The following is a 22,750-nucleotide window of genomic DNA, read 5'->3' as shown; positions in this document are numbered from 1 at the left end:
TCTTAAAGCTGTGTCATAAATCATTATATTTTCAGCGTGAAATTACTTCAGTTAAAATGTTAATGCTGCGGGTACATATGTCATGTTTTGCAGAGCAATTGTAATTTTCTTTTTCAGATGTAAGGAAAGCACTGGATGATTTGCAAAAAGTCATGAAGAATTTTGAATCACGAGTTGAATTCACAGAAGATTTGCAGAAAATGAGTGATGTAAGTGTCTTGTTTTGGCCAACCTAATTCTGTAATATTTTTAAAAATCTGGAAGAAGATGGATATTCAGATTGTTAAGAGGGTAATAATAATGTAGTCATTCCTGTCTTGCATATCACTGCATTTGCTTCTGTGCAGTATTTTAAAAATAACTGGGCTGTTAATAAGCATAAACCGGTGCATTTAATAATCCTAACTTCCCATCTTTCTAATTAGGCTGCAGGTGATTTTGTTGACATAAGAGAAGAAATTGAAGATGATAGCATTGAAACAAAAGGTAAATGATTTAGTAGTACATAGATCTTGAAATACTAGCAAGCAAAATATTCCTTTTGTAGGATTAATACTCCTTATGTGGAATTGACTAAATGATTTCATTTCACTGTATCTTTTACATTAAAAAAATGCTTTATTCAAATTAAAAATTACTGATCTGAAGGTAAGAAGGATTTTGTCCCTCTGTTTCACTATGGGGTGCTGTGATATCCCTTGGTAGCCATCAGCTAAACATATTTGGGGGATTTTTTTCTTTGAAGAGTCTACATTCGGCATTTGAAGTTTTCTAGAGGAAAAGAGGCAGAAAATAAAATAGGTTGGGTCCTGGAGAGAGAAATAGAGGAGAAATTTTTTTGCATCGGAGTTTGAGTTTTACTACAGAAGAAATACTAGAGAAGCTCAGGCTCTGGCCGTTGCGGTGGAAGTATGTGAGCAGTGTCAGCAGGGAGGGGAAGAAGCATGGACAGGGATGAGACATCAATGGTCAATGTAAACGTTGTCATCCCCTGGGACGTTTCAGTACTGTCGGTGAAACAAATGGGAAAACAGTTTCAGCATGTGTGTCTTGCAAATGTACTGAAGCAGATCCTTCCTGAAGATTTCTGGAGAGGACACTGGGAAACGAAGATAGTTGTGCTGAGGAATTGGATGGTTTCTGTGCTATCTGAAGTGGCGCTTGGTTGGTAAAACTGGCAAAGTTGGAGGAAGAAGTAATTTTACAGTGTGAAAATAGCATCACTCGGACAATTTGAGGAGGAGTTTGTGATTTGCAGAGGGCTAAGCTGGGCAGTTCGCTGTTAGATTTTTCTGGAATAAATCACAATATTCTTTATATGCCAAGGCTGACTAAGGGTCCATCACTACTGTGGGTAGATCTCGTTGCAAAATAGGGGGAGTAACATCTGGGAAGTGCATCCCATTGTAACAGTGTTAATACAGCTGTGGATGCCAGGTCAAACTTTGCACAGCTTTTTATTGTATCCTATACTTCCATCATCACTATTGCCCTCTGAAATCAACTTGAGTTTTGCTGAAAATCTTTAAGTGGGAATTATATATGTTTTCTATCAGCAGGAATCTGTACTGAGATTGAGAAGTAGCTAAAAGAACAACTTAACCATTATTTTGAGGCAAGCTGGGCTTCATCAGGCTAGGAGTTAGGTTTGTTTACATGGACGTGGGCTGTCTCTCTGAGGAAGACAAAAACAAGTATCCTGAACGTCTCATTATTTTATTGCTGGCTCTCCATTTTTCTGGATTTTAATATTTCACTTTTTTTGGTTAGTATATGAAGTTAATGATGGTGCTTTGTCCTAACAGTAAGTGAGCACAGTGGATATTGGAGCAGCAAGTGGTTATCCTCTGTTGTCTCTGAGGTCTGATCTGGTTTCCTAATTTACAGAAGTTTTCTTAGAATTAGGAGGGAAAATCACTGGCATGTTGAAGCGCTGGCGGTCAGGAAGCCATGTGCTTACCTTGGTAGTCAAGTCAGTGGTTAATACTGAATGGTAAGAGAAAGAAATTGGGAGGGCACCATCTGAAAATCAAATTGAAATAGATTGTTAACTAATCCTTCCAAATTTTATTTATTAATTTTGTAATTATACCAAATGAAATCCTCACAAGCTACTCTGATTGCTGCGCTTACCTCAATTTATATTCAAATCTCAACAAAATACATTTCAGCCTTTTCTTAATGAGGTGATGAAAAATGCTATCCCGTAGAAGAGTAGGGGACAGACATTCCAACATCACTTACAGTCACCTGTTTGCTTTTTAATGTTGCTATTGAATTTGTATTTAACTCGGGATTAAAGTATAAGCTGACATATTTGAATAAGGATATCTTTAAGCCATGAGTTCTTAAAATTAAGGAAAAAAAAGGCCATACAATTAATAGAAAGAGATTTTAAAACTTGAAGGATGCTGAATAACGAAGACGTCGTGTTACTGTTGATGAGATGCACAAAACTGAGTGTCAGGAAGACCTGTAGAGATACCAGAGTCCCACTGAACAGGTGAAACGTTGGGTGTGTTTGTGGCAGCGATGGAAGGGGAAGGCTCCTCGCTCCCCTAAGGAGGTGCAGGTGGGCAGAGAGGGGGAACTTCCCTTGGGAATCTGCCCTGGGACTGCGCAGAAAACAGGCGATGCCCCTGGGACTGCCCGTCGCGGGGAGAAGGGGGTTAAAGCAGCAATTCTGCCCTTCACACGGACAGGGAGAAACCATTAGGATTGTTGGCAGGCCGTTTGTCCCCCGTGTGCTAGGCAGCACTCAAACAGAAAAAGTATTCCCTGTCCTCAATGGCTGCACCACTTTACTAGGTAGCAGAGCTTTTAAACGCCAGCAAGAACTTGTCGGTGACTACCGCTTACTCACAAGTGTATATCTCAGGTCACCTCTGACACTTTGAAGGGGTTTATATTTATTAATTTTGAAAGGCAGGCTTTTGTATGCTTTTCAGAGTGGGTCTTTCTCGCCAAAATAAGTGATTCATAATGACTGGATTTTGGTCAGATTTTCCAGATGACTCTGGAGATCATTTTTAATGCTCTTCATTGTAAATTTAAAAAAATACAACCCAAAACAAAAAGCCTTTGCTCTTTAAATATAGGTGACTTTGTCCAAAATGAGCTAAAGTACAAACTAGGTTTGCTTTCCCAGTTAATAAAATGTGCTATTAATGGGACGACGAGGAAATGTCACATTCACATGTTGGTATCTATCAGAGCAAATCAAAGTCTACTGTCTGGCACAAGAGGTAAAAAACCCCACATTGTAATAAAACTGTCACAGGGTCAGTGTCTCCTGCTTTGTAAATAAACATCTCTGCTTTCCCTCGGTGTTTCTGTAACATCCGGAGACTGTTACCCTGTGCTGGTGCTCTGGTTCATTGACAGTTTCACTTAAACAGTTAAACAATAATTTGAAATGGAAAATGTTCTGCCCATATTCCTTAATTCCTTTGTGGGTCTTTCTTCCCCCATTTTTTTTTTTTTGTCGATTATTTTAGTAATTGCATCTTTTTTTTTTAATTACACAGGCAAATACCGAACTGCTCACAAGCCTCATTCAAAGCCAAAAGTATCAAACGTTTTTGAGGTAGATTTTCCAGCAAATGGAAGTGATGCAAAACCAATGGGCCGTTTTCAGTCAGAGGAGGAGCTGTGGGCCCGCTTAGAAGAGCTCGAGAGACAAGAAGAGATACTTGGGGAACTTGACAGGTATAGTACTGCTGTGGCACATGTGGGTTCGGGGTTCAGAAAGCTATAGGTGTGTGACTCTCTTTGTGCACAAAGGACCTCACCATAAGTGCAAACAGCACTTACTTACTTACTTAGACTGATGCAGTTAAAATTATAATAGGTGGAAGAAAGGTGGAACATGAACGAAGTGAGCACTGCAAGGCCAAAGGTGCTAAAATCAGCCTCTGTGCAACCACAGCAGTCCAGCTTTATAGTATTTTTTCTTTGAGATGATAGAAAAGGGGGAAAGAAAATCCATTTCCCACAGGCTAGGAAAATCCGTCGTTTACAATGTAGGAGTTACACATTTAGTGTTTAATGACATCCTTAGATCTGTTCTGATCCTAAAGCAATACATATGTCATTAGCCAGGATGTCACAGTTTTGGTAATTCCAGTTGACATGGAAAGGACATAGTGAGTCTAAAAGAATATAAAAAGTATTCCACAGTTTGGCTAAACGGATAGCACCTGGGTAAAGAAAACAACATACAGGCTTGTTTGGTATGCCTGTGTCTCTCAAGAGTACGAATGGCCTCAGTTCACTCAGATATTTTTCATTTCATAGGATGCCTGATACAGTTGAGACAAATGGAGAAGATACAACCTCCTCTGAAGAGGAGAAAGAAGACAAGAGGACAGATCTGAACGGGACGTATAGAGCAGAAGACTGTATTACTCAGGGCAACTTCCATAAAGAAGTAACAAATTCAGACTTGTTTGGTGGCCAAGTTAATGGCTCTACTTATTATCACAGTGATGATGAAGATGACATAGATGTTGGAGATAGCTCTGTTCCAACTATTTTTTTCTCTCACACTGTTGAACCTAAAAGGGTTTGTACTTTATTATTTTTATCCTTCTCTCAACAGATCAAACATATATACCATATCTAAAATAGAAAATTTTAGATAATGTAGATAATGTAGAATGCTAACTGTAGGTGACATTTATTTGGATTTTTTTCAAATGCTCGAAACCCACTGTTTAAATCCTGTGGTTTCAAATATTGTATTAAAAAAAGGGATCTTCAAACATATACCTTGGTGTTCTGACTTTCGGCCGTTGTAAAAGGTAGTATCTTGTCTAGGAGTTTTTAAAATGACTTTTTACTTGACTTGAGATTGAGTGTTGAACAGCTCAGCTGTTGAGCAGATTTTGAGTAAGCACGTTGGTGCAAAGAAATGCCCCAGCCTAGTGCAAGTGGTAAAGAATAAACAGTTCACACTATGAATGTTACTGTTCGTCCATTTAACTTAAGTATGCTTTGTAGTCCCCAGCTGCTTGGACAGGGGAGTGTCAGAAGTCAGTTGATCTGCAGCCTGGTGATTGTTGATTTTATGGTCTAGACCATCATTTGTGTTCGATTTTCAGGTAAGAATAAACACAGGAAAAAATACTACTTTGAAATTCAGTGAAAAGAAAGAAGAGGCCAAGCGTAAAAGGAAGAACAGCAATGGCAATGGCCATGCAACTCCAGAACTGCCTAACATCAAAACCCCAGCAGACATTTACCGGTGGGTAATTTATAGCAGTGGCGCGTGAGCTTTCCCCTTGGCAGACCTTCTCTTTTCATGTCTGCTCACCTATAGTATGAAACCAAGCCTACTATTTCTGAAAGAAACAGCTGCAACTGAATTTACTACTTAAAAATTAAAGTTTGTGGCTTCTGCATGGTTGTCGTGCTTTCATACCATAAAACATTTCTGAGCTTAAAATTTCCTTTTCTAACCAGCAGTTTATCATTTATCTACTTTTTCAGAGCTTCTGCAATTGAATTAAACTTGCCAGTATATATCATCTGCATTAAGCGATACGGCAGTTCGTTAGGTATTCTGGTTAATGCCATGTCATTTGCTTCTGTGTTTGCTGTCAAAGGAGCTGACCAGATCTATCACTGATAATACTCCTCCTTTCCCAGTTACTAATTGCTGGGTTTTGTGTTTTCCTTCCAGTATCTTCAGAATATACTCAGGTCTTTGTTTGCATGGTTTCTCTTACATTCTCTCTCGTTGGCTTTAGTCCATCACTATCTCTATTCTCCATACAAAGAAGTGCTCACCTGTACAACACCCACACTCAGAGAGCTTGAAAAACAATGTTGGGCTTAAAGAACTGTATAAAATGCTAAACAAAGGTGACAGGAGAGTTAAAACAAGTATTTAGGTTTGTAAAGATGAACGTAGACGCCTATCAGATTGCTTGACTAAGTGGTTTTGAAAATCACGCTGCATTTGTATGTTGGTGTATTCAGGCACCTAAACATCTTAAAAAAGGTGTCACAAAGTGTGAAAAGTTAAAACCCATCCTGTAATTGCAGTTGCTGGGACTGAAGATGAGATTAAGAGTTCTTTCATGGTGCTCTCCCTGAGCTCTGCAAAGGAACTCCCATCTTCTGTAGAGACACGCAAGTGTTCCCATGATGAATCAAGCTGTTAAGAAACAAGTAACACTCTTAAAACTCATCCAGTCGTTGGGCTCCTCCTTTTATGAGTTTGATAAAATTGGCACTGTCTCCTAATGCCACTCTTTCTCCTCCACCCACCCTTGACTTCTTTAGGTCATGGAGATGGAGCACAAACTGTAGGAAGAGGCCTCTCTATCAGTTTATGGTCTGTTAATACTTGAAAAGCGTCTTCGTGTTGATCTGATCCTAAAAGCTGATTTTTTAATTTTTATTTTTTTTTAACTGAAAGCAGGAGATTATGGCACCTGTCAGGAAAAAGCGTCATCCTTTCAAATGTTTCAAGTACTTGCTTTTGTATTCTACATTTGACAAGGACTTCCTTCTAGAAAACCTTCCGTCATTGTGACCTTCTGTTTTCTGTCTGCAACAACTCTGACAATCGTTTAGTTTACCTTTTTGCTAACTTTTTTGTAACTCATGCTACTCTGTTTTCTAACACTTTTCAAAGAGCTATACATTTTCTGCTGAAAGGGCATACCAACTTCATGCTTGAATAAAGGGCGTACCAGTGTTTGCTTTGCAGAATTGGTTCTTCTACATCGGTAAATAAAATGCCTCTAAAGGTACAGTATTGTAATTCTGCAACGAAAAAGTTGGAAAAGCAGATCATAATTAATTTGTACAAAAGACAAAGCAAGATCACTGTAAATTTGTCATCTGATCCTGAAATGGTTTATTAAAGCTAACGTTTTCCTTTATAGAGTCTTTGTTGATGTTGTGAATGGAGAATATGTCCCTCGTAAATCAATTTTGAAGTCTCGAAGCAGAGAGAACAGTGTTTGTAGCGATACCAGTGAGAACAGCGCTGCTGAGTTTGATGACAGACGAGGAGTTCAGAGGAGCATTAGCTGTGATGAAGCTACGCAGAGTGACAACAGCGAAGGCATACTGGAGGAAGAGGAGGAGGAGGGGCAGCAGCAGCTACCGAAAAAGCTTCCTCCCTCTTCAGGGACAACAGAGGTACAGTTTTTAATTAATTATTGATTGTTGGCAGGGATAAAAACGAGAAATCTAATGACTGTAGTTGTCTATACCATCGGTTTGATTTCTTTAAAATAATTTTCTAACTCCTACCTAGTTTGCTTCGGAAGGACGTTATCAGGTGACAGGCTTCTGTCATACGCATCCTAGGGGCAGAGGGGAGGAGACGAGTCAGGCAGCTTTCCCAAGACCTTCATGAAGCTCTTCCTTAAAGATCTGTCCCCCCCCAAAAAAAAGAAAAAAGAAAAAAACCCATGCTTCCTAGTTAATGAGAGGGAGGAGGGAATTCTCTGTAACCTGTGTTTTATCAATATCCTCGTGCACAGCTACCAGACAGCCAGTTTCCAGGTGGAGTTTTTAAGTTTTAAAACACACAGATATCATCTGAGTGATTATTTGGACTTGGCAAAGGCAGAAGAATTGCCCTGTGGAAGGAAGCATTACACCTCTACTCATCCTATTCCAGGCTGGAGCCATTAGTGATCCCAAACAAATCTATTTTCACACGTTTGCAAAGTTCAGGGCTTCATCATAACGGGAAGAGACTACGACAGAAGGGAAAATGTACAGTTGCTTAGTGACTGGATGAGGACGAGAACTAAAAGTAGCCGCTGCTCTGAAATTCATGGCATAGAGTATTCTGCATTTTTATTTTGTAAGAACTTACACTAATTTTTTCAAACTAGATGAAACTGAGTTTTCAGTGGTTCCCGATGCAGTAGGCAAGTTCAATGAAAGGACTATTTTTAGAAAAACTATTTTTGACAAGAAATTAATTCCTCATAAAAGCTATTGTTTATCATCATTTTTCATGCAAACGGCTACAGAGAATCCAGGCAGGATGTGAAGATTCATGGTGGAAGATCCATCTGTAGAGTTAGCACTTCACGTTGTATACTTTCTGGAATAAAGTTGCTATATTTTTACAAAACATCTAAGTTGCACTTTAGATGTTACCCATTAGTCCATTTTCTGAACATGGCATGGTTGTTCTCTACGACAGAATGTATTTTCTAAGTAACTGAAGGAGAGTGAGCAAAACGCCCCAGTTAAAGCAATGCCTTCCTAAATGCTGCTGTTTCTCTTTGGTTGTTTTTGCGGGTGTTTGAAATACATTATTTCTCCCTGACCGTTTGCAGCACACTTAACTTCTTTTCTTTTTGTTTCTAATTTTACCGCGATCATCTTAGGCTGTATTTTGCTTACCTGGTTTGGAAAATGAGTGTGTTGTTAGAAGAAGGGGGTTGTGTACAGGCAAGGCTTTAGGTGTGCTTTGGCTATCAGAGCAGAAAACAAAAAAACCCCACTGCTTTTTTGCAGGTCCTGCAAGAAAAGAACGGTGTGTTTGTTTGGCTTTGTTTTTCTTGGTAATGGAGTTATGAAAAAGCAGAACTAAGCATAGTTAATAAATCCGGTGTGCATTCCTTTGGGCCCAGTATGAGCATCAAACCTCGGATGTAAACTGCGTCCCCGTGTCCATTGGCATTCAGAAGTTTGTTTACAATACCTAGTAGGGTGATTTGTTCTTAAATACGTTTATGAAAAGTAGTTCTGAGTTGCCTTTTCCCCCAGTGTTTTCCAAGAATCACGGTCATTTCTTAGCGAAGTTAAAAAGGATTAAATCTCACAATCGGCTGCATATAAATTATCATTTTTAACATTAAGTGCTTTCATTAGACTTTTTATGGAGAGAAATAGTTGGAAGCAAGTTTGCGGTTCTCTTAAGTATAAATCGCTTTCACCATTTTTTGATCATATTTGGTAAGGAGAAAAGAACAAACAAAATACGTGCTTGCCAGTTTGTGTGCAGTGTGTCAGCTTGATGCAATTAGAATATATTAAGTCATAAAATATGACGTATGATGGAAATGCTGACATACTCTGAACTTTGCAAAATCTCTCCGTTTCTTATCCAAAACGAAACGCCATGTTACATCAGCTGTTTTATTTCTTGAGCATGTGTTAGTGAGGAAGCAAATTTTTAGATCATTTATGCAGTAGGAACGAGATTAAGTAGTACTTTTAAGACACTGTCTTTCATTCAGTCATCTTTGAACAAGCCATATTTTGAGGTTAATTACAATTTGGTTACTTATGCAAGGAACAATCATTGATTTAAAGATATTTCTTTACTTTTGATTAAAAGAAATAACAATCCTAATCAGGCTAATATAGGGTAATGACCTTGTGGGCATAGCTTCACATTTGCATTTTATTAGCTCATTTTGAGTATTCTCTTCTGTTGTAGGCATTTTCTGGTACCGTTATAGAAAAGGAGCCTTTGTCTCCCTCCTTAATACCGCACCCAGTCATGGCTCACCCCGTCCTGCCTACCATTCTGGAGCGGAAATCGGAGGAAGTTTTGTCCGAAGCATCGGAAGAAACCACAAAGAGGATTTCAAAATTCAAAGCCGCCAGAATGCAACAGACCAACTAGGTCCTGCCCAGCCCGGCGAGGCCGGAGCGCTCGCGCCGAGCTTCGCGCTTCTCGAGCTCACGTAAACCCATAGGCGTTACACCGAGCTAGTTACAAGGCTGTCCTGCGTTAATTTGGCGTTGGTTATCTTTTAAACGTTTATTGGCAACGTTAAAAAAAAAAAAAAGGTTCAGTGTTTGAACACTTGGGTATTCATCTTATTTTGTCGATTTCCCTGTGTGCTGTCAGCACCTTTGTATATGTTTGCCTTATGATAGCAGCACTTGGGTTTTCTTTCTCAAAAACTGTTCCTTACATACATTGTTTTTGTGTTTAAACCTAAATACAGGCAGTTTCGTGCCAGCTGTGATGTTCTACATACCATATGGACCATTTTAAGGAAAACTTTTCACATTTCAAATAGATACACCAATTATATTGCATTACTTGCTTTAGCATTTTAAGACACACTTGTATTCGCGTTGTTGTAGGTTTTGCAACTAGGTGTCTGCTAAAAGTTTTTTTCCTTCTTTCAAACCTCTCTGATATCTCACTGTACAGATCTATAAAACGCTGGGTTCATGTACATTGCAGGGAAGTTTCTTTGATGGAAAAGGGTATTTTGTAAAATTAAATTTTCAGTAAAAAAGCTGTGAAAGTTGTGCGTTTTTTGTTGCTTTACTACTAATTTGGAAACAGCACAGAGAGGTTTTTATTTTGAACTTGCCTTTCTAGCTTGAAGTTTTTACAGCCACATGGACATAAAAGCAGTCCATTCTCTTCTGCCATTGTGTTTTAACCTCCTGCTAATGAATGTCCATGGAAATTGAATGCTCTTAAGGAGAGAAGCATAAACTCAGACTCTGATTACAAAATCTCCCAGTTCTTTTGTATACTCAGAAAACATTGTAATTGTCTTGGGGATGCCCAGAGGGAGTCGGCGCTAAGGAAAAATGTCTTAGTGATTCAACTTTATTTCAAAATGCAACAGCACCGCGGCACTCGGGGTACGGTTTTGTGTATCCTTCTCTTGACTGGGTGCCATCCTGGCAGCAGGAGCCCCTGCCCAGCAGCTCCTGCCTGTCTTCTTGCCGTCCCCTCCCTTCTGCTGACATGGCTTCGGTTGGGCCACCCCTTGAATGATAGTAGGTGGCGGAGCTGGGTTTAAAAAACAAACTACTGGGTTTGGGTTTAGGGTTTGGGTTTGGTTTTTTTATTGACGGTTACACGTGTTTTTTTGAAGCCAGCGAGTTTCCTAATCTGTTTCTCAGCACATCTGTCTCAGCGCAGTGAGGGGGGTGATGTGTTGAGCAAGGACAAGGAAAACGTCGGCAGAGGGGAGCTGGGGTACCTTAAACTGGTGTTACTCCCCAGCTGACATCATCAAACCACAGCCTAAAAAAGTGAGGCAAAAGGACTTGGGAGGTGTAAGGAGGGATTTGCTGTTGGCCGCAGTTCTGTGGCTTTGTAAACGCGCAGCCTGAGAGCATCTGGTTTTCCCAGTCTTGGCCATCCATGAAGGGGGCATCAGCTAATGCCATTTCCTCACCTTCCCCTAAAACAACGGCGCCTCGCGCTGGTATCCTGTGCTCCCAGGTCACAGCAGATGAGCTCACACTGCGGCTTCGTGCCTTACAACAGAATCGCCAACTCCCCCTTTTCAACATTTTTTTCTCTCTGTGCTTCAGAGCCAGGTGGAGGCTTTGGGGCTGCTTTTTCTAAGGTGACTCTGAAAAGCGGCTGTGCTCCATCAAACTCCCATGTTCTCTGCTGGGTGTTTGGGAAGGTGACGTTGTTTTGTGGGCACAAAACCCTGGCTGAGTTTTGAGGGTGGGGGCGGGGGGGGCCGATAGCCGGGGTGTCCCCCCCCGGGGGAGCAGCCTGCCAAAGCAGCGGGGCTGTGTTTTCCCTGCGATAACGGAGCAAATTGTGTTTTGCTGGAAGAAAAACAGAAGGGAAAGTTGTGCAGCCCCCCAGCCCCCGAAGCTTCGCCGGCTGGGAGGGGGCGATCGCCGTTTTTAAGTGGATCCTGAGAATTCACGTTGAAAGTGTTAATGATTAACTTGATTCATGCTCAAATGCGTTTTTTTTTTTTTTTAAAGCATATTGCATTAGTACTAAAATAAGCCATCAATGCCAGTCCACCCTCTATTCACAGCTAAATATTTAAAGGAGGTTATTTATAGCTTCTTTAATGAATTCTTGGCTAAACAAAATGAAATTATGTCCTAGAAAAGTAGAAGCTATTTTGTAACCAGAACAGTGCAACTGTAAAATATAGTTCCATGAATATGTATTTTAAATAACAAGGGGTTGAGATCCAAGACTACCAGACATGGGTAATTAGAGGGAAAAGGAGAGAAAGAAAGAGAGAGAGAGAGAAAAACCCCTTTAAAAAGATTTATTTAGATATCTTCTGAAACACTTCCCACTTCTAGTTACTTCAACAAAACCAAATGCCCCTTGTCACCATAGATCAGTTTCAAATCAAAATGAATACTTTGCTTGTTTTCTTTTTTTTCCCCTCCCCCTTTTTTCCCCTCCCTACTCACGGGGAAAAAAGTAGGATAAATGCACCTAGGGTTTTAATGAATTATGGCCTCGGTTCAGGGAAGCATCCTTACTCAGGAATGCACTTTGGCATGTGCTTATGTCTCAAAGATTTTGCAGAGAAGAATGGATTTAACCACATGCTTAAAACTAAGCACATGAGTGTTTTCTCTAATAGGCAGCCTGAATGTGTCTGTGCCCTTTTTGCAGTATATTTAATTGTCAGAGGGTTTGTAGGCTGGGATGGGCCTTCATCTTTGGTCTCTTCACTGGGGCTTCACCAGTAGATTGCCCGTGCGGTGCCTACAGCAAGGAGACACAGCAGTAGGGTTTCTGGAGAATGTTTGCAAATGCTAAACAAAAAAAACCAAACTCTACCAAGGCAGGTAAAAACTCAGGCAGAGTAAAAAAAATGATCACGTGAAGACCCATCTCAGTGAGAACTTAGAATTTGCTTTTTGTGCAACGCTGAAGCCAACAAGTGATGCAGATGACGGCCAGTGCACAGATGAAGCAAAAACTAGGACGGAGGCATGTAGGGTTCCTGGTAGTGAGTTGATCTGTCGGTATGAGTGTCTTTTTGCCCTCAATGCTGCATTTAGGGGTTTTATTCACTTAAACAATAAGGGTACAGTCGAATTGATTTCTGAAACGCCCTTGATTCCTTTTCCAGGGAGCGCTGCCGAGGGCTCTGGGCAGGGGCAGGCGAGGGGACTTTTGGTTCTTCCTGGTGCTTCCCGAGAGGTTTTTCATGTCCTCAGCAGGAAGGATGTGGCCTGGATGGGGATGGGGCGGCTTTGGCAGCTGATCACCAGGGTGGCACGGGAACGTGTGTGCTGCAAGGAGCCCCGTCCCCAGCCCTGCCCCGCTGTCCCCAGCCCTGTCCCAGTGTCCCCAGCCCACATGGGCTGAGGTGGGCAGTGACAGCCGAGTGCAACCAGGCACGACTCCACGGGCAGGTGGAAATGCAGCAGGAGAAAACAACGGGGAAAGACATCGCTGGACAACATGTCTTTGGTCCAAAATGAGAGTGGTGGTAGCAGCCTGGCTGGGGACTGCACCGTCACGGGGACAAGTCAATGTGCCCCAGCCGTGCCCTGCCCCACCACCCCGCAGCTGCCCCACACAGCCCTTCGCAGGGCCATGATTGCATCAATTAGGCACCGCAAATTACCTGCTCCACTTCTGTTCCTCATTGGGAGGCAAGTTTGACTCTTTAATCTTCTTTAATTGACCACAAGTAAGCTGGGCACCTGCCTATACCCAGAGACTGGATTGGGTGGTGGGGAAGCAGAGGACCCCCCGCCAGGAGAAGGAGAAGGTGGTGGACGTTGTGCGACGGGTGCAGCTGGGTCCGTGCTGGCAGCTGCAGGCCTGGCGCGGGTCGGCGGAGCCCGTGACGTGCGTTTGGAGGTAAACTGGGTTTATTTCCGTCTCTCTCCGGTAAGACTAGTTGCACTTATCACTTTTCATTGCTCACTTAGAGCATCTAAAGCAGCAGATTTTCATATGTTTTGAGAGCGTCTAAACCAGCTGTTTTAGCTGCTCGTTTCAACAAAGTGATTTATGTTGCAAAAAATGAGCTGGGATTAAAAGAAATCAGATGTGTGTATTCGGTATGCAATATTTCTGTATTACAAATAGCTCCGTCCTAACCCGCATTAACCCCACGGTACGTGAATTTTGCCAACTCCCGCTGTGTCTTTTAAATCGGATCCAGTAAATCACTCCCAGCGTTCCAAGGTCTAAACCGGCCCCGCTCTTCCAGCGGCAGGACAGCCCCTCCGACGCCGGGCGGCCCTAATTAGGGCCGCCCTAATTAGGCGAAACGGGCGCTGACGGAGGCCTGGAACGGACGAGCGGTGGCCACCGTCGCGCTGAGCCCGGTTGTCCCCCGGCCCTGCAGCCCGGTGGGGTTCGGTGTGTGTGTTGGGGGGGGGGGGGGCGGTGATGGCGGGGGGGTGTCGTTGGGTGTTGCGTCACGCCTGACGCCATCCCGCCGGCTCTCGCGGAAGCCGGGCGCGCGCGCGGGCTGCCGTTGCCGGCGCGCGCCGGTAGGTCGCAGCGCTGAGCACGGAGCGTCGGCGGAGAGCTGCCAGTCAGTGACTGTAATTTATTATTCATTTCTGTTATAGGTGGGGTGTGCAGACAGTTACAGTCATAATTACCAGGACTCGAGCGTTTCCTAGGCAACGGGGTGGGTTTTCCTTCCTACCCCCCCCCCCCGCCCGTTCCCGCTGTTGCGGGGCGCGCGGCTGTAAAGCATGACATCGGCGGATTCGGGGGGTTGTTGGCCTCCTGCTGCTCCAGGTTTGAGGTTAGTTACAGCATCATAAGGTGCTCTCAAGCATAAAAAGCTCAGGCTGGGATAAAAGCACGCAGGGAACACTCTCGCTAAGTCCTTTCCCTTCTCCTCGCTCACTTTTAAGTAACAAGGTTATAAAAATGCAAATGCCGTCTCGGGGTTGTTCATAACTAATATTGGGAAGAATTCCTGCAAGTTGTAAAACATTTTTTTTTTTTTTTTTTGGGGGGGGGGGGGGCGGTAAACAAAACCAAACCCAGGTGAGGTGGCTCTGTGTATTTTACGATGGTCTCGTGGAAATAATATTTGCAAAAAAAAAAAAAAAAGGGACTTGCGGCTTGATCCAGCCTTGCCGTGCGGAGCGTCATAAATCAATGGGAACCGCTCCATGCAGCTAATGATAAGGTGGTATTTGTTGTTTACCCCGCTTTATGGTAATGGCTCGTGAGGAGGAGGGTGCCGTGTCCTTCCCGAAGGAGCAGGAGTAATCCTTGATGTGGTGACGGAGTAACAGAAACCACATCTATTATCAGAAATCTATAAATGAATCATATTATCCTACCTTTTTAGGCTTACTAGAGCGCTCATTTTCAGAAACTTACATCAAGCATTGTGCAAGGATGAAAAGTAGTATTTTTCCATCCCTGCTGTACGAGGCAGAGGGAATTCATGATGCAATCTCGCACTGAGATGGGGGATTTTTACCTGTTAAAATTTTGAAGTCAGATGCTAAAGCATGATTACATCTAGAAAGATTGTAATCTGCCGGCGATGTGCTCCTCTTGGAAGGACAGGCTGTGGATTAATGGGGCGACCCAGCCTGTGGAGTGCTCTGGGATCCCAGCTTCTCAGTACGGTTTGGTCTCTCTGAGAGGTTAATGGTGGTACGAAAACAAAAAATAAAACCAAACCCCCAAAAATAAAACCCCAAAACCCCAAACAAACAAAACCCTGGTACATCGTAACTGGCTTCTCAGCTGCCCTGAGCTGTGCCAGCTCAGACAAATTCACCGGCCCGTGGGCCACCTGTGGGGATGGGCCACCTGTCCTGCCCCGGCACGGGTGACAAATCCCACATTCCAGAATCACAGAATGGTCGGGGTTGGAAGGGACCTCTGGAGATCATCTAGTCCAACGCCCTGCCAGAGCAGGGTCACCCAGAGCAGGTGGCACAGGAACGCGTCCAGGCGGGTTTGGAATGTCTCCGGAGACGGAGACTCCACCACCTCTCTGGGCAGCCTGTGCCAGGGCTCTGCCACCCTCACAGTAAAGAAGTTCCTCCTCATGTTGAGGTGGAACTTCCTATGTTCAGGTTTGTGCCCATTACCTCTTGTCGGGCACCACTGAAAAGCACCTGGCCCCATCCTCCTGACACCCACCCTTGAAGTATTTATAAGCATTGATAAGATCCCCCCTCAGTCGTCTTTTTTCCAGACTGAAGAGACCCAAATCCCTCAGCCTTTCTTCATAAGAGAGGTGCTCTAGTCCCCTCATCATCTTCGTAGCCCTTTGCTGTACCCTCTTCCAGCAGTTCCCTGTCCTTCTTGAACCGGGGAGCCCAGAACTGGACACAGTACTCCAGATGCGGCCTCACCAAGGCAGAGTAGAGGGGGAGGATGACCTCCCTCGACCTGCTGGCATGTTCCAGGCCACATTGGGCTGTTGGTAGCTGGTAAGGGAAGTCAGCATCAGCCTCTGCCCAGGCTGAAATAGGAGGTGAGCATCCTGCTGTGTCCCGGAGGGGGCTGTGGGCCCGAGGAGCACGGCTGGTGTCTAAGCCTGCAAATCCCAAAGAGTTTGGGGCTCACCTGCGTGGGGGCAGGCGGCAGAAGTTGGCTCCGCCCCTGGATTGGGGGGGATGCTGCGGGTCCCACCGCACTGGTGCTGCTCCTTGGTCCGGCGTGAGCCCCGCCGCAGCCCCCCACCAGCAATGCCTTCTCTGACCTGTAGCATCCCCTGGTTTCCACCGCCAAAAATCCATCCCATGAGCAACCCCCAGCTGGGTCCTGGCCGGGACCGAGCGGGTGCCCAGGGGTGCGGGGGGCGACCGGGGCTGCGCTGCCAGGGTGAGCTCCCTGCGATACTTTGGTTTTCATCAATGCAAATCATCTGCGCTAATTCCTTCAGATTTTTGGATTTAAGTTTTAAAGAAAGCTTCAAGTTACCTCAAAATAGCTTAGTAATTATTTTAATAACTTGTATGAGCAGGAACAATACCCACAGTGTCAATTCTGGCTCGCAAAATGTTTTTTTCAACTGTTCTGAGGAAAAAACAGCGAACAGTTCAACAGCTTAAATACAAGCGAGTGGATCTCCGGAGATTAATCTGTCTGGTGTTCCTCAGGTAAAGACTTCTGCACAATTTAACAAAGGAAATAATTTTCCTATTTTTATAATGCATGTCTCTCTGTGGTATAAATTACTAAAACCACGCTGCTTATCCTCAGTAATGTTATAGATGCAGATAATTTACTGTGTATCACGTTATCAGTTCATTAAAGAGATGCAATAAAATCATTATTTACTAAGAAACAGCAACCCTTGCAATATCTTGTCAGAGAAACTGGCTGATGCAAGAGGATCATATTTAAGCCTATATTCACAATAGCCCCTTAAACATTTCATCTGCTTCCCACTTGGAGTTTGGTGGAGGGAGCGGGTGTTCCCGCAGAGGCGGCCAAGTTGAGCGCAGCCCGGCCGCCCTGCGGGGCCCGATTCGGAGGCGGCGCCCCCCGCTTCCCCCCCCATCCCCAGACACCCCGGGCTCGTCCCCGCAGCCCTGCTCCCCCTCCCCGCCCCCCCCCCCCCCCCCCAAAAGGGTGCCAAAATATTAAGGGAGGTTCAAGGCATTTCCTACCCCATCCCCCTCTTCTCCTCTGCCTAAAGATTACTCTGCATCCTAGACAAAGGAAATATTTAAACTGTTAAATCTGAACAAAGATACAGTCTGCGTATGACTTCTCTGAAGCCCTATAAAAATTCTTTAAAATTGCCTATTCACTCAAATTTACTGAGTGTAGCAAAAATGTCAAAGGCATAAAGTCAGAGAAGATTGAATAAAATAATGCAGAAAGACAGATTAGTCATGCACAGACCCACACAGCCTTTCACAGCACACAATACCACTTTTTATTACCGCTCTATCTTTACAAAGACTATGTTCAATACATAGAGGATGATACATGGTCAGTCATGTAATCTGCCTTTGATTCCAAGACTCATTTATCTGGGCCCTTTTCACAAAGACATTGATGAGAGATTTCAGTGTTTTCAGTGCATTGTTTTATTTATCATATATAATGGCTGGTGGAAAAAAAATAGGAATTATGTCACAGATCCTGCATAAAGGAGTTGTATAAAAGACTCTGTGACAAAGTTTGGTAAAACACATAGCGGCTCGGCTCAGGCGCGCTCTTTTTTTTTCCGCAACCCCGTCCCCCTCCTCGAGCACTTTGAATATTGACAGCTGTCAAAGGCCCTGGAGGAGACGCGCTGCCCGCCGCCTCTGCCTGTTCTCGCAGCCCTCGCCAAGCTGTCTGAAAATTACCAAATTTTTCTTTTTCTTTTTTTTTTTTTTTTTTGCTTTTAAATTTGAGCAATATTTTAATTGTTATTTTTAGCGATCCGGATTTATTATTTATACATTCACCAAAGAAAAGAGTCAGTCACAGTTTTGTATCTTGCAAATTTAATAAAGAACAGCCCTTAAGATAGAATTTCTCAGCCTGCCAGGATTGACAAAAGCCAGCTAATGCAGAAATGTCAACAGCAAACCTCATCAGCAGCCCCACCATGCCTTGCAATCAAGGGAAAGCTATGGCTTTACATAAACAATAATATATAGCTATCTAAATATCTCTCCATGTGTGTGTGGAGACGCTCTACCCGAGCCGTGGGAGGAGGAAGGGATGCGGCGCCCGGGCTCGGGGGGAAGGGGTGAGGGCTGATGCTCATCCCGTGGGATGGGGGGGACCAAATCCAGCGCTCGGATGCACAGCGGGCAATCTGGAGTGAGCCCACTGGCGTGGCTGGGCTTGTTCCGGATTTACACCCAGCGAGTGGGGCTGCTTTTCCCCGTTGAGTCGGCGGTTTGGGGGTGCGGAAGGAGATTGGTGTTCTCCTGAGTAGTGACGGGAGGTGGCTGGACCGACCTCGGCCCCCCACCCAAAACGCAGCCAGGGCCGCCCTGGGCTGGCAGCGCTGCCCCAGGGCAGGAGCGAGGTTTTATTGAATACAGGAGCATTGGCTGGTGTGCGCTTAAATTGTGGTCTTACTTTCAAAAGGTCTTCCAAAAAGTGTCTCGGTGGCGTCTCGCAAAGGAAGATTTTCACTGAGAGAAGGCGGCTGTGAGCGGAGGCTGGGGAAGGGACGGGGCGAGCTGCAGTGTGTCGGGAGGGAGCGTGGGCATCGTGCGAAGGCATTGCTACCCGGCGCTGCGGTGTCTGGGTACAGGGCCTGAAATAAGGGCCTGAATTGGGAATTAGCCATAATTCCAGCGGTTTTAGACCCCGAGCAGGGTCTGCGAGGGAGCAGGCAGAACGGCTGGATTTGGAAATCATGCAGAAGCAGCGTATATCCACATCTGAGTTCTTCTATAGGGCTGGCAGAGATAAATCACGGAGGTATCCTTGACAAATATAGTAGCTTCCACTCAGGGCACAGTGTTAACCCGCACTTAAGGCTGAGCCACATGATTTAATGGGGAGAGACTTCGCGGCTAAAGAAAAATCTCTTGAGGGGAAAGAAAAGAAAAAAAGCGGTGGGGATGTCGGTGGAGCCAGGATGATTGTGCCGTCCCCGGGGGACGAACACCCCAAACCCGCCATGCGGGGGTGGGCTGGGGACCGGGCGAAGCGGTGCCGGCATGGCTTGGGCAGGGAGGGGGCTGTCGGTGGCCCCCGGGGAGCCGCGGCAGGAGGGGACTGGGATGGGGAAGGGGATGGGGATGGGGAGCCAGGATGGCCCCGTGTGTCCCTCCTGCTGCCGGCTGGGTCCCTTTAACCGCAGGGAGTGATGGAGAGCCCAAAGCTGCCGCTCGGCGAGGTCCCTATAATATAGTGCTGTGCAGCTGCAACTTAGATCGTGAGGAAAACAAAATGGGCCGACTGAAATGGAAACTTTTGTTACTTATAATGTTAATGAAACCAGTTTATCAGGCAGCGCAGAGGAAGTGGAATATTTAGTGCCATTTAATGTCTAATCATCAGCATTTCTTTGAATAAATCACATTACATTGTCTAAAACCTGAAAAGACGAAGCTGTAATAATTTTTAATATGTTGTAGTTTCATTAAAGGGACACCCTGTTTGCCATCTAGCCCTATGCGTTTTAGGGGAGGTTGTGCGCAACACGAAGGTGTACTTGGCACTTTCCGACACGGCTTCGTGACGCGGTGACGGGGCTGTGGTCCCCCTGCGCTCGCGGGTGGCTGGGCACAGCGCGGGTGCTCTGAACCCGTGGTCCCGCTGAAGGTTTGAGGAGCGTCCTCGGGTTCTTTGGAGCTATATCCTGGTGCCATCCAGGCTTTTTATTTTACTTTGAGGGTGGCAGAGCACTGGCACAGGCTGCCCAGAGAGGTGGTGGAGTCTCCGTCTCTGGAGACATTCAAACCCTGCCTGGACGCGATCCTGTGCAGCCTGCTCTGGGTGACCCTGCTCTGGCAGGGGGTTGGACTAGATGATCTCCAGAGGTCCCTTCCAACCCCGACCATTCTGTGATTTAGCAGGAATGGTTCCTTTCTCAAGGCTCAATCGTGCCCTTGCCATTTTCTCCCATAGCGTCCCAGCATCGTCCTGCTGCCAGCCGAGGGGTTTTCACGTCCTCCCTGCGAGCCAAAATGACCGTCCACCTTTTTAATCCCCCAGCGTGGCCTCAGCACCTCTCCAGTGGCCAGCTTTCCCTGTTGCCCCGCTCAGCATCCTGGCTTCCCCCATGTGCTCCCAGCCCCCCGCAAGGAGCCAGGGTCAGGCTCCTTGCTGCCACCCAGCCCAGCACTGGGCACGGGGCAGCCCGCCAAGGGCCAGTTCTTGCCCACCAGCATCTTGCTCATCGCAACTTTTAAGTGAACTGCAATGAACCTATAAGTCATAATAAAATGAAATGATGACAGTTGTCTTCAAATCCATTGATTAATGGAAATACGGGTAGCTGGACACAGACTATATGGTTATAAATGGTGCTGTCAAAATAAAATAATTATTGTATTAATAAGGAAGCTGTTCGGCATTGGCCCTACTGTACCTCTAAAAATATCTCAGCACTTGATGTGTTTTGTGTTTCACAGTGCATCATGTGTTTTCCCGATGAGCGGCTCAGTGGTGTACGTTTTAATACAATTACTGTTTAGCAATGTGAGTCCCTCGGATCCTGGTACATGCACGGCAGCTGCAGATGGATTTTTTTATTGACTTAATACTAGTTCTAACTAGATCCTGAAGATTGACTAAGTTGGTGGAGCACATACCACTTTCAAGCAGGAATGGGAAAAAACTAGCATATCTTATTGTACCTGAAACACTCTATGATATGTACTAAATATTATGACTACTGCGAGCCCTGCAATAATTGATTCACCCACACAGCCATTTAGTCTGTGAGCTGTTCGTTTTACAAATTCTACAATCTTTTAGAAATTCTTTCAGTGAAGAAGATTGCTGCCTGGCCTCAGATTCATTATGGTGATTGAATCCTCTTCAATAGAGAACTGTTTAAAGAGAGCACATCCCTGTGTGTCTCACTCAGAGTGAAGGCACATAGGTTAAAAGCTTGTCTGGGTGGCATAATTCACTGCTGCTGTGCCAAACAATCACATCTTATTGTGACCTTCATAAGATACAAAAAGGCAACAGTATGGAGCTAGTCTTTTTTTTTTTTTTTTTTTTTTTTAAACCACAGCACAATTTTAGCTCCCCAACATCTGAAGCTACCAGAATCCCTAATTAAATAACCAATTAATAATGTAGAATAGAAAGAGCTATTTTTTTCAGACACAAAATCATAATTAATCAGAGTACAAAAAGCTGCCTGTCTTTATATCAGGAAAATATAGACTAGGTATTTAAATATTCTAGCACACCTGAACCTTGGCCATCCGTCATTGTTATGACTTAAAACATCTCAGACTAAATTAGGTTTTGTTTGTATAGAGCAGTGAAAGTCAGATGGCTTGAATGACAAAATTAGAACATGCTCAAATCACTGAAACAAAACTGCATAAAAGGAAAGATGTGCAGGAGGAGTATTGCTCATGTTAAGCTGAAATCCTTCTTTGTGGGATTTTTTTTCTCCTCTCCTCAAATTATTGTTTGTAACAATAGAAAGCAGAGAAGAGCTCCAGGAGCTCTATCAGCGTTCTTTATATACGTACCTTTTGGCACATTTATATATTAAAAGAAATAATATTGTTGTGTCTAGCTGAAGCATAACCTCTGTTATTTCTACTTAGTCAAGGAAATGCCATAACAATGGATATTTTTCAAGGAAGAATATCTTTGAAACACAAGACTATAGTCATTTTGTATAGCACACAAAGGTCAGGTTTACCAGGAATACATTTACATCTTTTTTACATTCAAAAGTTAAGGCTTTTTTCCCTTTGGAAGTTTGCGGTACATTTTGGACAAAATTAATCAAATGGATTTTAATAAATATTCCGCGGGGTTTATGCTTGCATGCTTCAGACCTTAACCCCAACTATGGTGCACGGGCAAGAAAAAGTTCTGCCGTTTGGGTTTGTGTGCTAGCCCAGGGAGAGGGGAAGGGTCTCCGGTGCCCAGGCTCCGGCGGCCGCGCTGCCGGGCCAAAGCCTCTGCTGTAAAAATAGACACCGCGACACCTACATTGCTAAGTTTGGGCCAAATTCTGCAGCTCGCCATCGAGCAACCCTCTCGGCGACCTGCTGAATGAAGGGCTGCAGTATTTGGCCCTGTGTAATTGTTTCCGAGGTATAATTGATGAGAGGCTGTTAATGGCTACCAAGTTTGGCAAGTGTTTAACTTGGTGGTTCTTGAGTCTGTCTTGCTTTGAGCGTGTTGTAGGCCTTTTAACACCTCTTTTTAGGAGGAAATAGTTTTATAACTATGTGAGGCAAATGCCTACATGACCTTCACGAGTGTGTGCATATAGATATATGCCTGCACACCCGCGTACTCTACACAGCGGATAGAAATCAGCAGCTTCCCTTAGGCCGGTGCTGTGTAGAGCAGGAAATTCTGTCTGTCTCTTTATAGTTCAACATCTTACCACAAAGGATCCCTGTCCACATAAAATTTGTTATTATCCTAGCAATAAATAATTTTTGGTGA

At 44.4% G+C, this 22,750-nt stretch overlaps 1 protein-coding gene across 1 annotated transcript in view; it reads left to right on the top strand.

Moving 5' to 3' along the window:
* Window positions 1–10,250, top strand: part of URI1 (URI1 prefoldin like chaperone) — a 41,986-nt gene extending 31,736 nt beyond the window's left edge. Inside the window, exons 5-11 of the mRNA XM_074583024.1 lie at window positions 118–209; window positions 426–486; window positions 3,528–3,708; window positions 4,297–4,564; window positions 5,103–5,245; window positions 6,897–7,155; window positions 9,425–10,250. Of these exons, the coding sequence (XP_074439125.1) occupies window positions 118–209; window positions 426–486; window positions 3,528–3,708; window positions 4,297–4,564; window positions 5,103–5,245; window positions 6,897–7,155; window positions 9,425–9,613 (1,193 nt within the window). The 3' untranslated portion in view covers window positions 9,614–10,250. The remainder of the gene's footprint in view (window positions 1–117; window positions 210–425; window positions 487–3,527; window positions 3,709–4,296; window positions 4,565–5,102; window positions 5,246–6,896; window positions 7,156–9,424) is intronic.
* The last annotated feature ends 12,500 nt before the right edge of the window (window positions 10,251–22,750 follow it).

This window comes from Larus michahellis, chromosome 4, assembly GCF_964199755.1.
Source record: "Larus michahellis chromosome 4, bLarMic1.1, whole genome shotgun sequence".
In the NCBI taxonomy this organism is placed as follows: Eukaryota; Metazoa; Chordata; class Aves; order Charadriiformes; family Laridae; genus Larus; species Larus michahellis.
Note: the sequence above shows the minus strand (reverse complement) of the source record. Positions and strands in the feature narration are given on the sequence as shown.